Raw genomic sequence first — 18,304 nt, 5'->3', positions numbered from 1 at the left:
TTACTGGTTGCCTGAGTACGGTCTGAAGGATTTTCCTGAAGTCTCCATAGTGTCCTGTCATGTTCCCTGACTGAAGTGTCATGATGAGTTTGCAGTAAACAAGCAGTAATTATAGTCAGATATCTTAGAGGGAACTGAAATCTTCACATGTTGACTCCATCCTGTTTCACCACACCAGCTATGAAAAGCTTTCCTGAACATGTCTCCACTTGTCAGAGGACTCTTAATCCTGGGTGGTCTTTGAGTGAAGTTGCTGTCAGTAAATGCATATTAGAGTAGCTCATGTTTTAATCTTGCTGTGAACCAAAAAGCAAAGATGGACGTGGACTTGAGCAGTGACTCGTAAAGATGACGTAAACTTAAGTGTGGATCCCAAATCCTACCCTGACAGGAAAAAAATCCCATAAACCTGAACTGAGTGATGCATGTTTCGTAAGAAGAATCTCAAAGGCAGAAGATCCAAAGTTACAATGTTCTTTGAAGAAAATATTCAGTGTCCATCCTTCAGTTCAACACCCATCTTCTCATGGATCCCATGTACAAAAGATCTCACAGTGTCTCCCTCAAATGCTTTCTTTATTCTATATTAGTATTACAGTTTTTTGTTGACTGTCTACAGTATTCAGGTGTCGGGCAGTCATAAATATATTTAATTCAGTGCAGCCTTGTGATTCAAGGTGTGTCTTATGAGATGCTTGGAAATGTGGCTGTCTTTTCAAATTTCCAGGGGTAAAATGTCAGTCTGCAGAATTTTTGAAGGACCTTTGTTCAAGGTTCAGTTTGATTGACCTAAGTCCCTGCTTTGGCAGCACCCAGCCTTCTCCCTCATTCCCGCCAGCACTGTTGAATACCCTTCATGGCTGTGATTGTTTAAAACAGAGGGACACCTTCCCCTCTGGTTCAGCTTCCTAGACTGAGTCACTGCCATCTTAGGTGTTGGCATGGGGGAGACAGGAGGTGAGCATCAGGTTGGGCATCACCGTGCCAGTCATCCTTGCTGAGCTGGGAGACTGACTAGGAGACTGACTGATGTTTGTATGGAGCCTGGACCTCTTCTGTGGAGCCTAATCTGAGTCCTAATTAGGCCCTCTGGGTATCTCCAAGCAAAATTCCTGAGGGGCATTGGCGGCTGGCTGAGCAGTTGGCTTTATTTGGCTGACAAACTACAGAAAGCAGAAGTAGGCCGCTGAGGGTTGGAGAAAGGAGGCAGTAGGAATTTTTCCACCTCCACATTGGCCAGTTGTGTTTCCCTGGAAAACCGTGTGGCAGGTGACTGGCCTTGTGCTCTGGTGGGAGCTGCTGCCTTCAGCCAAGAGGCAGAAACTCAGCTGTGCCTTGTGCTCCTGCCCGTAATAAACTGTAATGCACGAACACCACAGCTCCTTACGGAGGTACTGAAATACAGTGGTCCATTCCTACATAGTTCCTTCTGCAAGGGGCTTTGCTATGACAACGATAATTGTCACCTCTTTTGTTCAGGATACATAGCTCATGGGCTTGCCCATTGTTTTCCTTTAAAAGCTCCTAAGCATTAGGGCTGTTGTTGGAAAACAGGGATTTTAAAATCTCTTTCTAAAATGTTTTTGATGGTTTGTTTATTCAGTCCTAATGACTTCCTCAGAGTTGTTGCAGCTTTCAAAGGTATGGACTGGCCCAGTTTGTAGAAGATCATACGAACAAGAGAGAGCTTTTATGCAGTTTTCTTTCCCAGCTCCTTTAGTGAGATAAAGTTCCCATTAAAGTCAACAGGCTATTTTCCCCCTGCTAGGAGTACAGGGTCATGCCCTGTCTCTGCTGGCATAATGCAGGCACCATTGACAAGACAGACTGTTTAATGGGTTTTTCTGAGTCATTATGGTCCATCAAGTCAAAACCTACTTAGGAATTTTAGTCTGAGAATAATTGGCTGGATAGACTATAATAGCTCCTTTGAAATGACTGCCAGGTAAATGTGGGACTCGTTCACAGGCAGTATATTCTCAGGTCGAAAATCCGTATGAAATATTTGATAAGTAAACTTTTATCTCACATGCCAAAATCCATATCTGATTGATTTTACTGTATGAGCTATAAAGAAAAGTCTAATCCCATTATGGATTCAATGTCACCAGTGTATTTTCTTTAAAGCCAAGTTTGGTTTCTTTTCATTTGAAGAACATCTCAAAAAAAGATGCTTTTGAAAAGCATGTACAATTTCAGGATTTTATTGTTCAGAGGACCAACAAGTGACTCATAAGCTTTGGAAAAACATATCTGCCTGATGATGCCATAACAACAGGAAGGTTTTTGGAGAGCAGTTAGTTAGACTATGATGGCTACTGAAGGAGCAGTCTTTGTAGCAGCTGTATTTGAACTTGTGGTCTGATCCTCAGCTGGACATCTCAGTCAGAACTGTTGCATCTTACCAGCTCAACACAGAGCTTTTCAAGGTGTTTGAAACAAAACAACATTTAAAACAACTTGCTTTTTCTTATATTCGGAGTTAAAAGTTACTGTTTGAAGACCAGCAAAAAGCATGGCATTGTACCAGGTTCTGAAGAAGTGCAAGTGGAAGTGGGAAGTGAGCAGGTCAGTGTACTCTCTGAGGCTGAGTGAGCTGAGAAAAGGCACAGAAAAAGAGATGAAACAATTTCACATTTTATTTTTGTCTGTGACTTCAGTAATAGTAATGTCAACCCCTCTTAAGATTATTTATTTTTTAAAAAGCAAAGCATGCACTCTGTAAGTGACACTGAAATCAGGTCCAGATATTGCGACAATCAGTAACAGCATTGGTAACTTTAAACCTCAGACTGGTAGTTCTGTTTGGTGTTTCAGGGCATAAATTCATCATGTGTGAAAATCACGAGGAAAATCTTCCCTTTTATATGTGTATACTTGAAAGAAGAAGTTGGTTGAGTTGGTGGTTGGGTGAAGGGGTGTGAAGGAAAAGCATTTCAGAGACCAGTGAACATTGACTATTTTCAAATCCTGAAGAAAATCACAAAATAATTATTATCCATATTCAGATCCTGAGGTACATTCTAGTTATCTAATTAGAATGGATAGTGTCTTCCCAGTATTGAGGGGAAAGTTGTCATGCAAAGATTGCTGTATTATAGTTTAATCTGAATCATATTTTACAGCAGTTTAAAAGTCATCACTCGACAGCATGCCTTTGCACACTGTAACAGCATGCCCTTTACACACTGTATCACTGAAAATGAAAAAAACCCAAAAAGCTTAAAATATTTGTGACAGAAGCTACTGAGTGCATGTTCACATCCGAGCAGGAGTGAAGTATGCTGATGCTTTCATTTTTGCTCCTTACAGTGACACTGTGTGGATGAAACCAGGAGTACATGTACAGAATACTGTCAGTGAAATCCTGGTTAAGAGAATAATGCATGCAAGTTGTGTCTACCTCTGTTTATTAAACCTGAATTAAAAAGAAAGGCAAAACATGCTGAGAGCAGTTTGTTAATGGGTTCACCAGAGAAGGTGCACAAGGACAGACGAGTGGATATGGGAGCACTGACAAGAGGCACCCTGTGGGTTTGTGCCTTGTGGCTGCTGGACACAGGAGGGTTGAAAAATGTGTACCTGCCTATGCAGGCTCTCTCATGTCTAATAGGAGGTGACCTTTGCAGCTTTTCCTACTTTTGGGGCAGCTGTGGGCTGTGTTGCCTCAGGCCCATCACATATTCTCAGAAAGCTTATATAGACTTGATGGCCTGTAACACCTATAGCCTCTGTCAAATTGGAGTGAAATCAGTCACAGGCTTTTTTTTAAGAGACAACAGTAGGCAGACATGGGTACATGTACAGTGTAATCAAATTAGCTTTGTTTCCATAGAATATCAGGCTAAAAATATAGATGCACAATTTGCTGCCCGACCATGCAGAGCAAAATATGCCATCAGCTTCTATCTGCCCACTGACAGATAAATTAAATGGTCTTTTCTAATTCATCAGTTGATCTGGAGACACTTGCCAGTATTCCTGTCCTCCTGTTTCCATGTTTTTTTTCAGAAGTCTTCCTTGTGGTGGAGTCCCAGCCCCACTCAGCAAGGGGTGCTGTCCCACACAGTCCAAGTTGCCCATGTGCAGGCAAGGTGAAAGCAAAGAAGTGAACAGGAGGTGCTCAGTGACCCTGGCTGGTGAGGAGCCCTGTCAGGTGTGCACCAAATCCAAAAAGTAAGGTCAGAAACAGGCAGTGGTGCATCAAATCTGTTCCCTGAACACCCAGCCAGCCCTGCTGTTTCCATGGCTGTATCTCTTGGTGTCTGCCTCACTTCTCTTCCAACTTATAAACCACCAGCCAGTCTCAGATGCTTTTAACAAAGAGGGAGATTTCTCCAAAATGTTAAAGGATGCAGCAAACTTCGTGAAAATAGGTAGCTGTGCAAAAGAGCAAGAACTTATTCCTGCCTTCACTGAAGGAAATGCTCCTGAACATGCCTGGCTATATGTCAGGTTTAGGGACAGGGCACACCAGACTTGGCTAGTTCAGCTGGTCATGGGATGGCTCTCGGGAAGCCTGGGGAGGAGTTGGACATACCAAAGCTGTTCATTGAGGATGCTGAGCTCTGTGTGTACCTCTGCTCATCCAAATGCTTTGCAGTGGTCTGCAGGTTCAAGTCCCTGATGGTGCAGGTGACCATCAAGCCCCCAAGATTTACTGCATGATTCAGGACTGAGATATGCAGCTGCTCCCAGATTCAAATTAAAGTGCCTGGGCAGGAACCAGAGTGCATTGAATCAGCCACAGAGCAGGGTTTGGCAAGCTACAGCCACACTCCAGAGTGCCTGCTTTGCAGGAGCTGTCAGAGCTACACTTTGCTGTACCCGGCCTGCCTGCTTATTTCTGGTCTCCCACGTCATTCTGGTTTCACCCAGGAGAAAACTTTATGTTGGGGACTGGCAACTCTTGTCATTCAGTATTTTTTACAGATCTTCATCCTAGCCCAGCTGTGCTCTTCTGCAATTTTCTTTCTCATGTTATTGCAGCTTAAAATTAAAGGTCTCTACTCCAGCAAACCTTCCTGCTGTTGAATGATCCAGGGAGCTTTCCCTGAGAGTGGGTTACACCAACCAAGGTCTCTCAAAATCGTCTACTGCTCAATTTCTACTTCAGCAACAAACAGCAATAATTTTGGAGTCACGAGGAAGACAAACTAATACATGCCCGACAGTCCTGGCCAGAAAAATTAATTCTTTACGTGCACACCTGAGTTGCATGTAAAAGCAGACAGGTGGCTAAAAGTTCTCTCAGGGTTAGCTGAATGGAGACAGACCTCTTTTGAGTTAAAGGGTGGAGATGTAGTGTTGTGGCTAGCGTAAGGAAAGTTGTTCTATTTGCAGTACTGCAGAAGGAAGAAAAAAATGATAATTGAAGAAAAATTTTGATGATGTGGTTCTCTTAGTAAATTGGGAACAATGACCCTTGAAGGACCATAAAGAAAGTGAATGTCAAGATAATTTATTATTGTTACATTATCTACCTCATTTTTCACTTTGTCTTACTGAGTTGTTATATCCCTTACAAGGTAATGCCCCAAACATTAATGAGCACCTTTTTATCTTTCACGGCTGTGAAAAAGCAACAAACAGCTTTGAAAAGGGGTATTTCCTGGCAGTTTTATGTGTGCCTAATTGTTTTGACACAAAAAATGAAGTATTTTTTTATGTGGAATGTGTTTGATTAGCGAAGCAGCCACAGTCTCTAGGACAGCTGTAAGCGTGTGAAGCTCCTGGACACTTCTCTCTGATGTAGCATTTGAAGGAGCAGCTCTCTTAGTTCAGGGAGTCAGCTGGAGAGGGGGAAAAAAAAGTTTGACATGGCTAATTGGTTTGTTGTTGACTTGTTCTGTTCTGTTCTGCCCTGTCCCCCAGGAGAGCCAGTTTCTACGCCTGCCGCCTTGACAAGAACTTGTATGTCATCGGTGGAAGAAACGAAACTGGCTACTTGTCCAGCGTTGAGTGCTACAACCTGGAGACAAACGAGTGGCGTTACGTGTCTTCCTTACCACAGCCCTTGGCAGCCCATGCAGGAGCTGTTCACAATGGCAAGATATATATTTCAGGCCAGTGTCTTGTATAATTCCTGCTATATGACAAGAAAACCAACCCAAAACCACCATAAAAGAGCCCAAAAAATCCGCAGAACCCCAAAACCAGAGAGCTGAATTCCTGCTGCAGCTCAATGTCTTTATGGATATTAATTAACTAATGTGTATTTACTTTGCAGGAGGTGTTCACAATGGAGAATATGTCCCCTGGCTGTACTGCTATGACCCTGTGATGGACGTCTGGGCCCGAAAACAGGACATGAACACAAAACGAGCAATCCACACTTTGGCTGTAATGAATGATCGACTGTATGCAATTGGAGGAAACCATTTGAAAGGTCACATTTTTAATAGCAAAAAAGTACCCAGTGTCCCACATCTCTGATAAAGACTATTTTTGTAAGACAGTCACTGTTAAATACATTAAAAACCAAGCAACACAATTTAACAGGACACTTGAGCCAGCAATTTTAAAAACATTTTATACAAATTATTTTAAAATTATAACAGTACATTAAATATATGAGTAATGAATGTTTTAGATAATAAAAATGGGAGCTTCCATTACTCAAAGGCATGGACAATTTGTCATTACCAAGAATTCAATGAAACAAACAGATTATTCTTTGACCCGAAAGTACCAGCAATATTTTCCTCTTTAAATCATTTTCCAAAATGTGCAGTTAAAGAGAGCTTTATTCAGAGCAACACACAAAAACAAGCTCCTGATTTAATGAAGAGAAAAAAAAAAGGAAACTTTCAGCCATTAAATATTAGGACTAGGCTCTTTAAATCCCTTTTTAGTATTAAATGTAGCTTGTTTATTATAATTCTTTTTAGAGGTCTCTTGTTTTCATCTTTCAAAAAGGTCTCATATTAAAATAACCATTGCTTAGGCATCTGGTATTTTTATCTTAATACCTATATATCATTGCTGTTAAAGATGCTTCTTAATCCAGCCACTTAGACAAAAAGCACACCTCCTGCTCCTTTGTCTCATGATAATATTTAATAGTTTATATTCACTTTTTTTCTTCTTTCTCCTTTAAAGTTTAAAATGAAAAAAATAAAAGACTCCCAACAACAAAAGAGAAAATCATAATATAGAAGAAAAAGTGAAAAAATATTCTAAGTGCCAGTAAGACCAGGTCATGTCTGACTCTGGTACCCAGGGCCCACTGTAAAGCCACAGGCTGCTTTTGGAGGTCTGAGTGTCTGTGGAGCATGCAGGGGACCAAGTCCCGGCTGTAAATTTTCCCTGATAAACAGTACTGGTGCATAAACCCCTGCAGGCAGGTTCAGGGCTGCTGTGCCTCCACTCCCCTCCCCACCCTGTGATGGGTGTTTATGGACTGGACCTTACAAGGTGAAGAGGGCAAAAGCTGCTTGCACATGAACACCTGCAAATTTTGTAGGTTTCAGTGCTTCACAGTGTTGGCTTTTCCTCCTACAAGACTAAAACCCTTCACAGCTCTCCTCTAGCTAAAGCACATGCTTTGGTTTGCAGAGGCTTGAATTGCTTCTATTCTGCCACCTTCTTTTTTTTATTTTCAAATAGTTTCACCTACTTCTAATAAGCCTTGCATTTTGGCTCTACAGCTGTTGCCCTGGGTGCCTTTATAACGTTTGAGCTGCTCACTGTTGTGAGAGGTGTTTAACATCCAGGCTGTCTGGTAAAAGGACTTCTTGGAAAAAAATGGTTTCACCTGTACAGTGAAACAAAAGGAAGAACTGCAAGGACAGAGAGGAGGGAGGGGACTGAAGTGTGGATGAAATGTTACAAATTCTCCAGGGGCAGGGAATAGCAGGGGTCCATGGCAAAGCCCTCCTTTGTGAAGCTGGAACTGTGTAGTAGTGTTAGTAGTGCCTTTACCACATCACAGCTAATCGTGTGCATACTGCAGTTTGTTACAGAGCTTTGATGGGCTCTGGGTGCACAGCAGTGGCCTTTTTATGGCCCCCTGAAAACCTTACAGCAGCAAATAATTATTTCATATTATTATGAATGATTTCATATTATTTCATATTCATTCCAGACATAAATAATACTCCAGCAAGCAGCTTCCTTGTGAAGTACTGATATCACCAAATATCCTTTTTGCAGAAAAAATACCCTTTGCTGTCATACCTTGAAGAGAAGACAGAAGGGTTAAGTAAAGCATCTCACATATTAAGAAAGTCAAAATTTTACTGCAGTGCTCTGATAGAGAAGGTAGATTGAGGTAGGGAATTGCCTAAATATTGGAGCAGGAACCGGGATTCCTGCGTTCAATGCCTGTGTTCAGCTCACTTAATTCATATTCATTGACACATCTTGAGAATCCTGAGGTGAGACCCCTCTGCCTTTTGGTGATCAAACAGCAGCAGTTGCTTGGACATTTTTTGGCCTACCAGGGAAGGATGGGACCACCGTTTTTGTGGTTACATTTTTTGTTGCCTTAAAGATTTTACCCCAGCTGTGTGCTTTAGGGTATACCTTAAATCAGCTGGAAAATTGCAACTGGTCCTGCACATCATGTCCATCATGCTAAGCACTTTGTCCCTCTAGAACCAAGTGGCATCATTTGTCTAAGCTCTCCCTGGACTTCTTAGACATTGATTTCTGAGAAAAATTCAACCTGTTCATTTTTGAATAGATTAGATCTGCTTGCTTTTGAGGAAGACTGCCAGGACAGTCTCTTCCTACGAGTTCAAACTTGTATTAGTACTGAGAGACAAGGAAGAATTTTGCTTGAATCTCCTTGCATCACTGATAAGTTATTACTGAGTGTTTCCTGATATAGTCAGGTTTTCTATGGATTCCTGATTTGTAGAAGACTAATGGTAAAAGCCTTCAACAGATTTATTTGAACTGAAGTAATGAAGCATTAATGTTACAGAAGTTGGGTTAGATGTATATGAAGATATTGTCTAGAAAAATGTTTAACAATTATGTTATAATTGTAATATTGTAATTGTAACTGTAATTTAATAAATTTAACAGCAAACCAAGTAATAAAACAATATGTCATAACACATATTCTCTTTTCTCAATGCCCTCATCCAGGTTTCTCCCATCTTGACGTAATGCTTGTGGAATGCTACGATCCAAAAGGTGACCAGTGGAATATCCTCCAGACTCCTATTCTGGAGGGTCGCAGTGGCCCTGGCTGCGCAGTCCTGGATGACAGTATTTACCTTGTAGGAGGCTACAGCTGGAGTATGGTGTGTACCAGCGTTCTACAACCAACTTTCTATTCCTTTTGAGTTCTTGTGGCCAATCCATATAACATGCAGATGGGATGGAGAGGAGATGAGAGGGGAAGTAGCTGCAGGGGAAGGTTTGGGTTGGTTTTCAGCTTGTGGAGAGCATGGAGTGTTTTTTCACCTTTGTGCTTTCTATTTAGATAAGTTATTATTAGACTATATTCACAAATATGGAGTAATTTAAAAATCAGAAGGAATTTTGGAAAAGTAATTGATGGGACTGTATGCTTAGAGCTCTGCTTATGAGGAGTCTGATTTTCAGAGGCTGGGTGCTGAAAAACAAAACCAACCCTCTTGAAGAGCTTCTAAGTTAGAGTGACCATGGGTCATTTTCAAATATCTTTAAAGCTGACGTGTGACATGGATTTTACAAAAGCCACATTTAATATGACATTTTGTTCTACTACAGGGAGCCTACAAATCTTCTACTATTTGCTACAGTCCTGAGAAAGGGACTTGGACAGAACTGGAAGGAGACGTTGCGGAGCCCCTTGCAGGACCTGCCTGTTCGACTGTCGTATTGCCGGCCTGCGTTCCGTACAACAAGTGATGGGCCCGGAGCACTGACACGAACACTGACTGCATTTGGGAAAATAATGACGGGTGACGTAAATATTTTATTAGAACAGAATTCCTGTTAAAACAAAGCTACCATAATTGACCCCTCATTCCATGTTTATGCTTTAGGAGCAAACTAAAAGAAAAGAAAAACCAAGTGTTGTCCCATCTCAGATAGGTGCCGGTGTCTTACGAAGCAAGTAGCTAAAACACACCGAACATTACATGCTGACAGACTGCCATTTCAGACTGATTTAAACTTTTCCTGCTGCAGAGACACTCCTCACGTCAAATTTAACTTAAGAAAAAATGATGGCTAACTGTTCAAATACAGTCTGAAGAGACAAGATCAGTATTGTGCATTGTATCTACGTGCATGTGATCTGTGTTGAAGTCATGAGGATGTTGTTTTCATGAATGCTTCAGAATTCAGATAGTGAAAAGCTCACACTGCATTGCAGAATTTTCTCCTCCTCTGTAATCCTAACCTACAACTACTTCATATGCTCTGCAAGCAAGACAGCATCAGAAGATTATAAAAGGTAAAGAAATATCATTCAGTTTTTGCACAGCTTGGCAACTAATACACTCTGCCTTCAAAGTCCCCATGTGCAAGTGCAGCAGAAAGCAGACTACAATGAAAGCTATGCTTTACAGAGCACTTCTTGCAATAGCAGCTTAGGGATTAGGATCAAATTCTTCTAATCACAGTTGTGTAAAGTCAGAGTCATTTCACTGAAATCACATGGAATGACTGTTTCTGCATTAGTATAACAGAATTTGGATCCTACGGCTTAAAATCTGGCTTTGTAAAGTAAGTTATTTCTATGACCACTTAATGAAGCACCAGAGACCTTACTTCCTTTTCACTAACCTGTTAGGTATCAGTATCTGTGCTAGTTCTTTCCAAAGACAAGAAGACTGCATTTAATCATAAATTTATTGCTTTGGACTCTGAAATGCTTATGCACATTTTTGGAGAGACACTGGTAAGTAGTTAAAGTAGTCCTGTGTGGTTAATCTTAAGATGCACTCTGAGAGAGTTTTACTTTTGATCCAAAGTAATATAAGGCTAGACTTTCCACTGCCTTATAGCCTGTGTAATTATTTACACTTTGCAAAGCGAGTTCAGAATGCCCCCACACGGGACCAATAGGACTTAGGGCATGCTTCATGAAGTCATAGTTGCTTGCACAAATCAGACTGTCTACATGTTAAGCTTATGTCTTTCTGTCCTGGCTTTGCAAAAGCAGTGACAAAATCTGAGCCTGATTCTTCACTACCTTCACTACCAGACATAATCATCTGCAGCTCATTAAAGTATGTGCATAATTCTTCCACTGTGGTTTACGAGTGCTGCATCCATTACTCTCAGGACCATCCTCTTCACTGGTGTAAACTGACATCACTCCATTGAAGCCAATGGATGTACTTTATGTCAGCTAAGTATCTGGCCTTTAATTTGCCTAGCTGTAGCTGGCTGCCCCAGATAAAAGGCAAAGGACACTCAGATCCTGCATTTTCAGCCTTGCACATACCTTTCACGACAGGACTTAATGCTAGTGCATTAAGCAAGGAGCAGGCAGCTGCTGGAGGTTGGTTCTGCTGCAGAGGCAATAGATGGGAGAAAGACTTCATTATTTGCTTTGCAAAATAGAAAAAGGGTGACTGTACACAGAAATTACACTATATATTGATGCTTGAGAGCAATATAAATAAAAGAGAGCAAATACCATGGGACTGTTTTCTCTCTGGCATCAGTCCAGTTTTATCACAACTCCCTTGCTTGCAGCAGAATTACACAACTTGTAAAATTGGAGTAATGCAGTAAAGACTTACACCACACAAATGCAATAATCCAATTGATGAGGTAGCTGCACGCCTGGAAAAAATGTTTAAACAAAATAATTATCTGAAGATGCTAATATTTGAATGTGCCCTTGGGGAGTTTTCCAGTGAGCATCACAAAGGAACTCATAAAGGTGGAGTGTATATCCTGAAACTCAATCCATTTCTCCTATATAGTGCAATCTTAGTTGGTTTTGTATTTATTTATATTGTTCAGATCCAAGGGATCCCTTGTAAAATATATTTGGTGCAATCATGACTTTTTTTTCCTTTCCTGTTGAAAGTATATATAAATATAAATATATATAAAAAAGGAAACTGTTAAGATACTAAATGAAGAAACCTTGTATGACATTTAAAAGGTCTGCCACTGAACACTGACTGTCACCTGTCTCTACTAAAATGTACCATTTTTAAAGGATACTTCTTATCCTTTTAAATGGTTCCTTTTTTTAATCAAGATAATTCAAAGATTTATGAGGACTGTATCTAAATCTTTCTGTCTTTCAGGAAGGCATGACCAAGGAAAAAGTGCTAACTAAATAAGTCACACAAAGAATGTAAATTTTGTACAGTACTAGACTGTGTAAATGAAGCTTGCTTGTAGGGGGGAAACTTTAAATAAAACTTTATGTACTAATTCAACTGTCTGCCATATTCCTACTTATAAAGTGTATGTATAAATAATATCTACATTAAATTCTTTGGAACTTTTTTTATCATGTAGATGTGTGAACTTCCTTTATTTTGTGGTGTAACATAACAACCTCATTGTTTTCCAAGTGTCACTACTCAGTGCTTGTCAGGGCAGTGACCGCAGTAAAACACGGGTCTGTAGTGAGTTGGTCTTCCCCGAAAGAAGGGAAAGGTGCTGCCTGGGAAAGCAGCACCTTTTTCCAGCAGGGAAAGCTCCACCCCTGTGCCTGCTCTGACTGGAGAAGCCACTGCATGCCTGTGAAATGCCTCTACCATGCGCTGCTCCCTCTGTTCCTCTGTCCCATGGTAAGGTAAGTGAAAAGGACACTGCTTTGTTAAGCCCAGTCTTGCTTTGGGGAATTTAGTGCTTGTTGTGGCAACTTCATACCTCTTAAAAATGTTCCTCCTGTGGCAACTGACCCTTCTAACTATGGGTATTTCAGTTCTTGGAGGCAAAGTGCTGGCATGGGCGTGCAGTAGAGGAGTTGGGACAAGAGGTATTGCCAGGCTGAGAAGACAAGGTAAAAGCAGGAGGTTCTTCCGGGAAGCAGAGGCATTATCAGTGCCAGTTACTATTCATGCATTGTTTTTTCATGCCTACCAACCTTTGTCAGGGACCAGAACCTGCCTATGCAAACCAAGGGGGTGCACTGAGCAAACTGGCCCCTGTGCTTACAGCAGGTGTGGGCTGTACTGGAGGGTCGCTGTGGGCACAATGAAAGAGGGTTCTGATGGGAGGGAATCAATCCTGTTCAGACCTTTGGAGGAATGGAGAAGTGAGCCAGCAGCAACTATGATAAGATAGCACAATGAATAGGATTGTTTCATTAATGAGTTTATTTCAGCAGAAGAAGGAAGGGAAATTTATGCATATTGTTTTTAAGTAATGTGGGAGAAGGATGAAGAGGAGAAACCAGAAGCAGTGGGCAGAGATATGATTTAGAAAGGAAGGGAACATAGTAAGAAAGAAGAGTTAAGAACGAAAGGAAAAAATAGAAAACGAGACTGAGAGAGGAGAAGGTGGGAATTTTTTGAGGACCAAGAGCACAGAAAAAATCAGGACTAACAAGGAAAGCAAAGATGGTTTCTGAGAAGCATATATCAGAGCAAGGCTGGAAAAAATTAGAGGAAAGGCAGTACAAAGGGCAGAAGAGAAATGTAAGAAAATTCAATAGAAGACAACATGAGACAAACATGAAATGAACTAAATAAGCCCTTGGGTGATGGTATTCAGCTAATAATTTTCAGTAGTCTAGCTGTCAAGCAGAAGGATAAGTTAGCAGTGTACTTAGGTGTTGCAGTGTTCAAGCTTTAATGCACAGACTTCAGCACAACAAAACTATCAAAGAGATGCCCAGTGACACCTCTGTGCAGTGCCTGGGCTGTGGCCAGCACTTAGCCACAGCCAGCACCTGTGACACAGGAGGAGAGCTGATGCTGGTGGTGGGAAGCACAAGAAGAGCAGATGAGTCACAATTCCTGGTCCCAGCTCCATTGGAGGGATTCTCTGATGAGAGTCATCTTTGGCACCTGGACACATGGACTGTTCCATAGTTCTCTTTCTCTGCTGTCCTTCCTGCCAAACCTTCATCTTCTCCATTTTTCCTTCAGCATGACAAACTTGCTTAGGTACTTTTGCAGAGTGGGGCCTGGAAAACACAGATTGGTGAATGAAGGTACTTCCGTGATCTTGAACTGTGGTCCCATCCACTGTCCGAGAAGTGTGAGAACACTGGCTTGCTGCTGACTTGCAACCTGTACCCATGCCCTTAAGAATAAAAAGAGGGAATTTGAAAAATATCCTTTTCCTTAATTACAGCACTGTCTTCAAAGGTACTGTGCACCCGCCTCCCAAAACCTGGCATTGCTTTCCCTCATGTGTTTGTGCCCCTTGCTGCTTTTAATGCAATGATTTACTCTGCTAGCTGCATCTGTGAGCCAATTTCTGAGAAAAATCCATGCCAAACCTCATTACATATACCGGTTTCTATTGTATTATAATCACTCATCAATAAAGTACTCTAGTTCCCTTGCTTTTAAGGGAGAGACCATATTTGAATTTAAATAGAGCTTTCTGGTACAGACAAAGGAGATAGAAATCCCAAGCAGTGCTAAAAGGCCAAGGTAAGTGCCAATGCACACATTGCAGGGCAGTTTTAAGATACACATTTCTAATTTGTTTTTAGTGCAGCAGTGGAAAAGAGTCACTGTTTCAGCCTCTCGGGTCCTGTCCAAGGAAGCAGTGACGGCAGCCCTGGAGGTCAGAGTGGTTTGCAGGAAGGGAAAGCACACTAATGAATTCTGGAGGGCTTGTAATGCCATAAAAGATTCAGTTAATCTGCAGCATAGATGTTGATCAGCGAAACTGAACCTAACTCTCTGGACCTTGTCAGATGTATTCTGTGCATGTCAGTGTTCCACACCAATTACAGATTTTAGAAGATGCTCTCATGCAAAACTATGCACCCTAATATATAAGCCAGCTCAGATGTAACTAAAATTAAAATCTGACTGTGGCAAATCTCTGTGATCCTGATATATGAAAATCCAAATAAATGATTTGTTCCCAGAAATGAAAAATAACTTCAGCAGGAAATTTCAAAATTACTTATGCAGGATTAATCCAGTTCAATGAATGCATCTTGCGTTGATTAATAAAGCAATCCTGAATTGCAAACTAAAACGAGAGGAGACTTCTGGTGCTGATATATTTGTGTATTTCTGAAGCTGGAGAGAAATGCGCACTTGCAAGAGATGTGGTCAACCAGTGTAAACAGAGATTGAATACAAATAGTGATTTTCTAATTGTCTGTCTTCTCCCTGCAGCAGAAAACTACCTTTTTGTCATTGATCTTTTCTTGAAGAACATAGGTACTATGTTACCTGCCACATACTGAATGAGAACAGGGCATCTAACATGATTGTACAATGACTCCAATTAGTATCCAAATGACATCTGCAGTCTTATATAGCAAAGAAAAGAAAAACTCAAGCTACTTTCTGCTGATTTTCTTGCCACACAGAGTAGAAATTTTGGTCAAGTAGCATTAGGTTTTGTGATCTGCTGCCCTTGAATTTAATTGGGCTTAGAGGTGAACAGATACAGGGAACCTTTTCAGAAAGTGAAAACAAGGGAAGGAGACTTAAATGAATGTAGCATTTTCCCAAATTTTTTGTCAGCATCTACACAGACAAAATAATTTTATTTATTTAAAGGGGTCTCATGGTTAAATCTAAACACCCATTCTTCAATTTGGAGAATTACCTTCAATCATTGCAGTGTTTTAAAAAGGAGGAGTTATTAATGGTTGAGGTGGATTGCAAAATATCATTAAAATCCTTATGGTTTTATCTTTAAATAATGGTTTCTCATGTCACTCTTAATAATCTTCCAGAAAATCACACTTGCAGGATCAGATTTGTAAAGCTTCCTTAAGATCTCGGTATGTTGCATGGTATTCAGCTCCTGATTCTTTGCAAACTCATTTCCATTTATTTTTCCATTTGTGCAAAATAATTCAGTTTTCAAAAAACTTTGTTTGACTGAGACTATTTTGTATGAATGGAGGCTGAACTTTAAATGTACTTCACTGTGAATAGTGAATACCAGCACTGATGATCCTTTGCATAAACAGTAACAGAAAAAAAATCGTTGCTTTCTGTGTATGTAGGGGTTTTGCAAAAGGGGTACGAATATACATGTACACATTGCACCCAAAAAATGTTAAGTTCATAGGCCATAGCAAGGACTGCTGTGCCATTGTTTTTGCTAAAACTATTAACTCAGTAACAGCACTGAAACTTGGATGTTTTTCTTTAAAAACCACCTCTTTAGCTGCAAAGATGCCATTAGTCACAGCAGGGAGCATAACCAGAAGGAGGATGTCTGTAACTATAGCAAGAGAGCACATTAAACTGTAGGTCAAAATCACGACTGACTGATTACCTTCAGGGTGAAAGTAAATCTTCAGACTTGCCGGAGTGAGAGGGAACAGGACTGGCTGGGGCTTGCCAAGGTCACCCCCTGCCTCCCCCCCAGCACGGCGGGGCCGGCGATGTCCGGCGCGCTCCCAGCAGACATTTGCTGACTCGCCTACCCCTTGTAGCCAAGTGTGACGGGATGGAGTCACCGTCATCATCAGAAAATGCTTCCTAATGCCTAGAGTAAATGTCTCATTAGTTTAAAGAGGTGATTCCAGGAAGAACCTAAAATAGAAAACAAATATTTTCCAAAAATCTACGTCCACAATTAAATAATCTATAACTGTCACAACTGACAGAATGTTCAAAGCTGCTTTTTCTTCTCCTGCTTTCAGTGGATAAGGACAACTGCTTATTACCACTCTTTGCAACAGCTTTTTTTACAAACCCAAAGACTACCAGTCCTCACTTTTCTCCAAGCCTGTGACTCAGTCTCTCCCTGACTATGGAATTTACATCTACCAGCAGTTCTGGTTTTCCCTTTTTAGCTGATCTCCACCTGGCCCACATCTTTAGCTGCCCAGTGACCAGGAAGTTTCTGTCTAACTTACAGTAATGCAGCCCAGGGCTGCATTGGACTGCAGCTTTGCAATGAGGTCTTTCCATCCCTACGAAGCCTCCCTATAACTTGACCAAGTCAGAACTGATCAGACTGATATTTTAGCACTATTCAAGACAAAACATCCACTTCTTACCAGCACTTCCACTGAAGATAAGGATGAAAGCTGACATCTGGCTGTGCAAGATTCAGGTAGGGAGTCCAATAAACTTCAGCGAATGGAGTTTACATACAGGACTGTGTAAAGATTAATTAACCAGCTGTAGGAAAGTGTGGCACTTTAATCAGTGGCTGGGCACTCAGAAAAAAAAATTACTAATGTCTTTAAAATTTTTTGCCTGTTCTAGTGTAATAAAATTAAAGATATTGGTGAAGAATTATATCTGGCACATCATCACCTCTTGTGAATTATTCTCCAAGCATTCACTTTTGCCATTATATATTCCACTGGTTTCAAGAGCTGCTGAGCACTTCCAGTACCTGACCTGAAAAGATGTATTTCTCCAACAAAGATCTGTTTTGACTAGCACAAGGGTGTTGTGCTCTGGATCCCCTCCTCTTGCCTTTTTAGGCAGTTGCTCAGGGCAATTATTTTCATAGATAGATGTATTCATGCTTCTGAAAAACACAAGCTCTCCTGCTTGTCCTATAAAAAATGTCATTGGACGTCAACTTCAGTTGATTCCAGCATGGATATTTACTCCATCCCTGGCCCTATAGTTCAGAGTTTAATCAGAAAACGTTTTGTTGCAATCCTTAGTGATACTGGATCTAGTAACTAAGTCTTTGCATTCAGGATTGCAGTAACACTGGCCATTCCTCTTACAGTGGGGAAAAAACCCAAAGAGCTGTAGCCTTGATCTGCAAAGTGAATTGTGTATTAGACTCCATGCCTAGTCCAACCCAAAACATCACATTTCCGTGCCAGCCCATCGGGAAGGCCATGGGCTGTGTGGATTTTCTCCCTCCTCTCGCCTCCATTCCCTGGAGATATGCAACAGCTCTTCCAAATGCCCCCTCCTTGGTGTCACTCCTGGTATTCCCTAGGCTGTGCCCAGCCCTGGCCTTCCCCATGGCCCGCTGTCACTCACGGATGGGCAGCAGGGCTGGCATTGGCCATGTGTCAGGGACTGCCACTGTGCCCTGACCATGTCCCTGTTTCAGATGAAGTAATTAAACTGTGTTGCTTTGGGGAATTAACTGAGTAAACATTTTAGAACCCAGCTGCAGAACAGAATCAACACCCTCATACTTCACCAGAGGACACTTATTGATAGCTATGGCGAGAACCCACAAAATCATTTTTAAGAACTGGAACAACACTTAACAGATGAGAAAAAAGAGTTGTCATTCTGTACTTATTGGT

The 18,304-nt window shown here is 41.2% G+C and overlaps 1 protein-coding gene across 1 annotated transcript in view; it reads left to right on the top strand.

The window, feature by feature from the left end:
• The window catches only part of KLHL14 (kelch like family member 14), a 59,837-nt gene extending 47,431 nt beyond the window's left edge, over nucleotides 1-12,406 (top strand). The window contains exons 6-9 of the mRNA XM_069004676.1: nucleotides 5,875-6,065; nucleotides 6,230-6,388; nucleotides 9,097-9,254; nucleotides 9,706-12,406. Coding sequence (XP_068860777.1) covers nucleotides 5,875-6,065; nucleotides 6,230-6,388; nucleotides 9,097-9,254; nucleotides 9,706-9,846 — 649 coding nt within the window. The 3' untranslated portion in view covers nucleotides 9,847-12,406. The remainder of the gene's footprint in view (nucleotides 1-5,874; nucleotides 6,066-6,229; nucleotides 6,389-9,096; nucleotides 9,255-9,705) is intronic.
• Nucleotides 12,407-18,304: the final 5,898 nt, after the last annotated feature.

The sequence above is a fragment of the Aphelocoma coerulescens genome, chromosome 2 (assembly GCF_041296385.1).
Source record: "Aphelocoma coerulescens isolate FSJ_1873_10779 chromosome 2, UR_Acoe_1.0, whole genome shotgun sequence".
Classification (NCBI taxonomy): Eukaryota; Metazoa; Chordata; class Aves; order Passeriformes; family Corvidae; genus Aphelocoma; species Aphelocoma coerulescens.
This window is presented reverse-complemented; position numbering and strand designations above follow the sequence as displayed.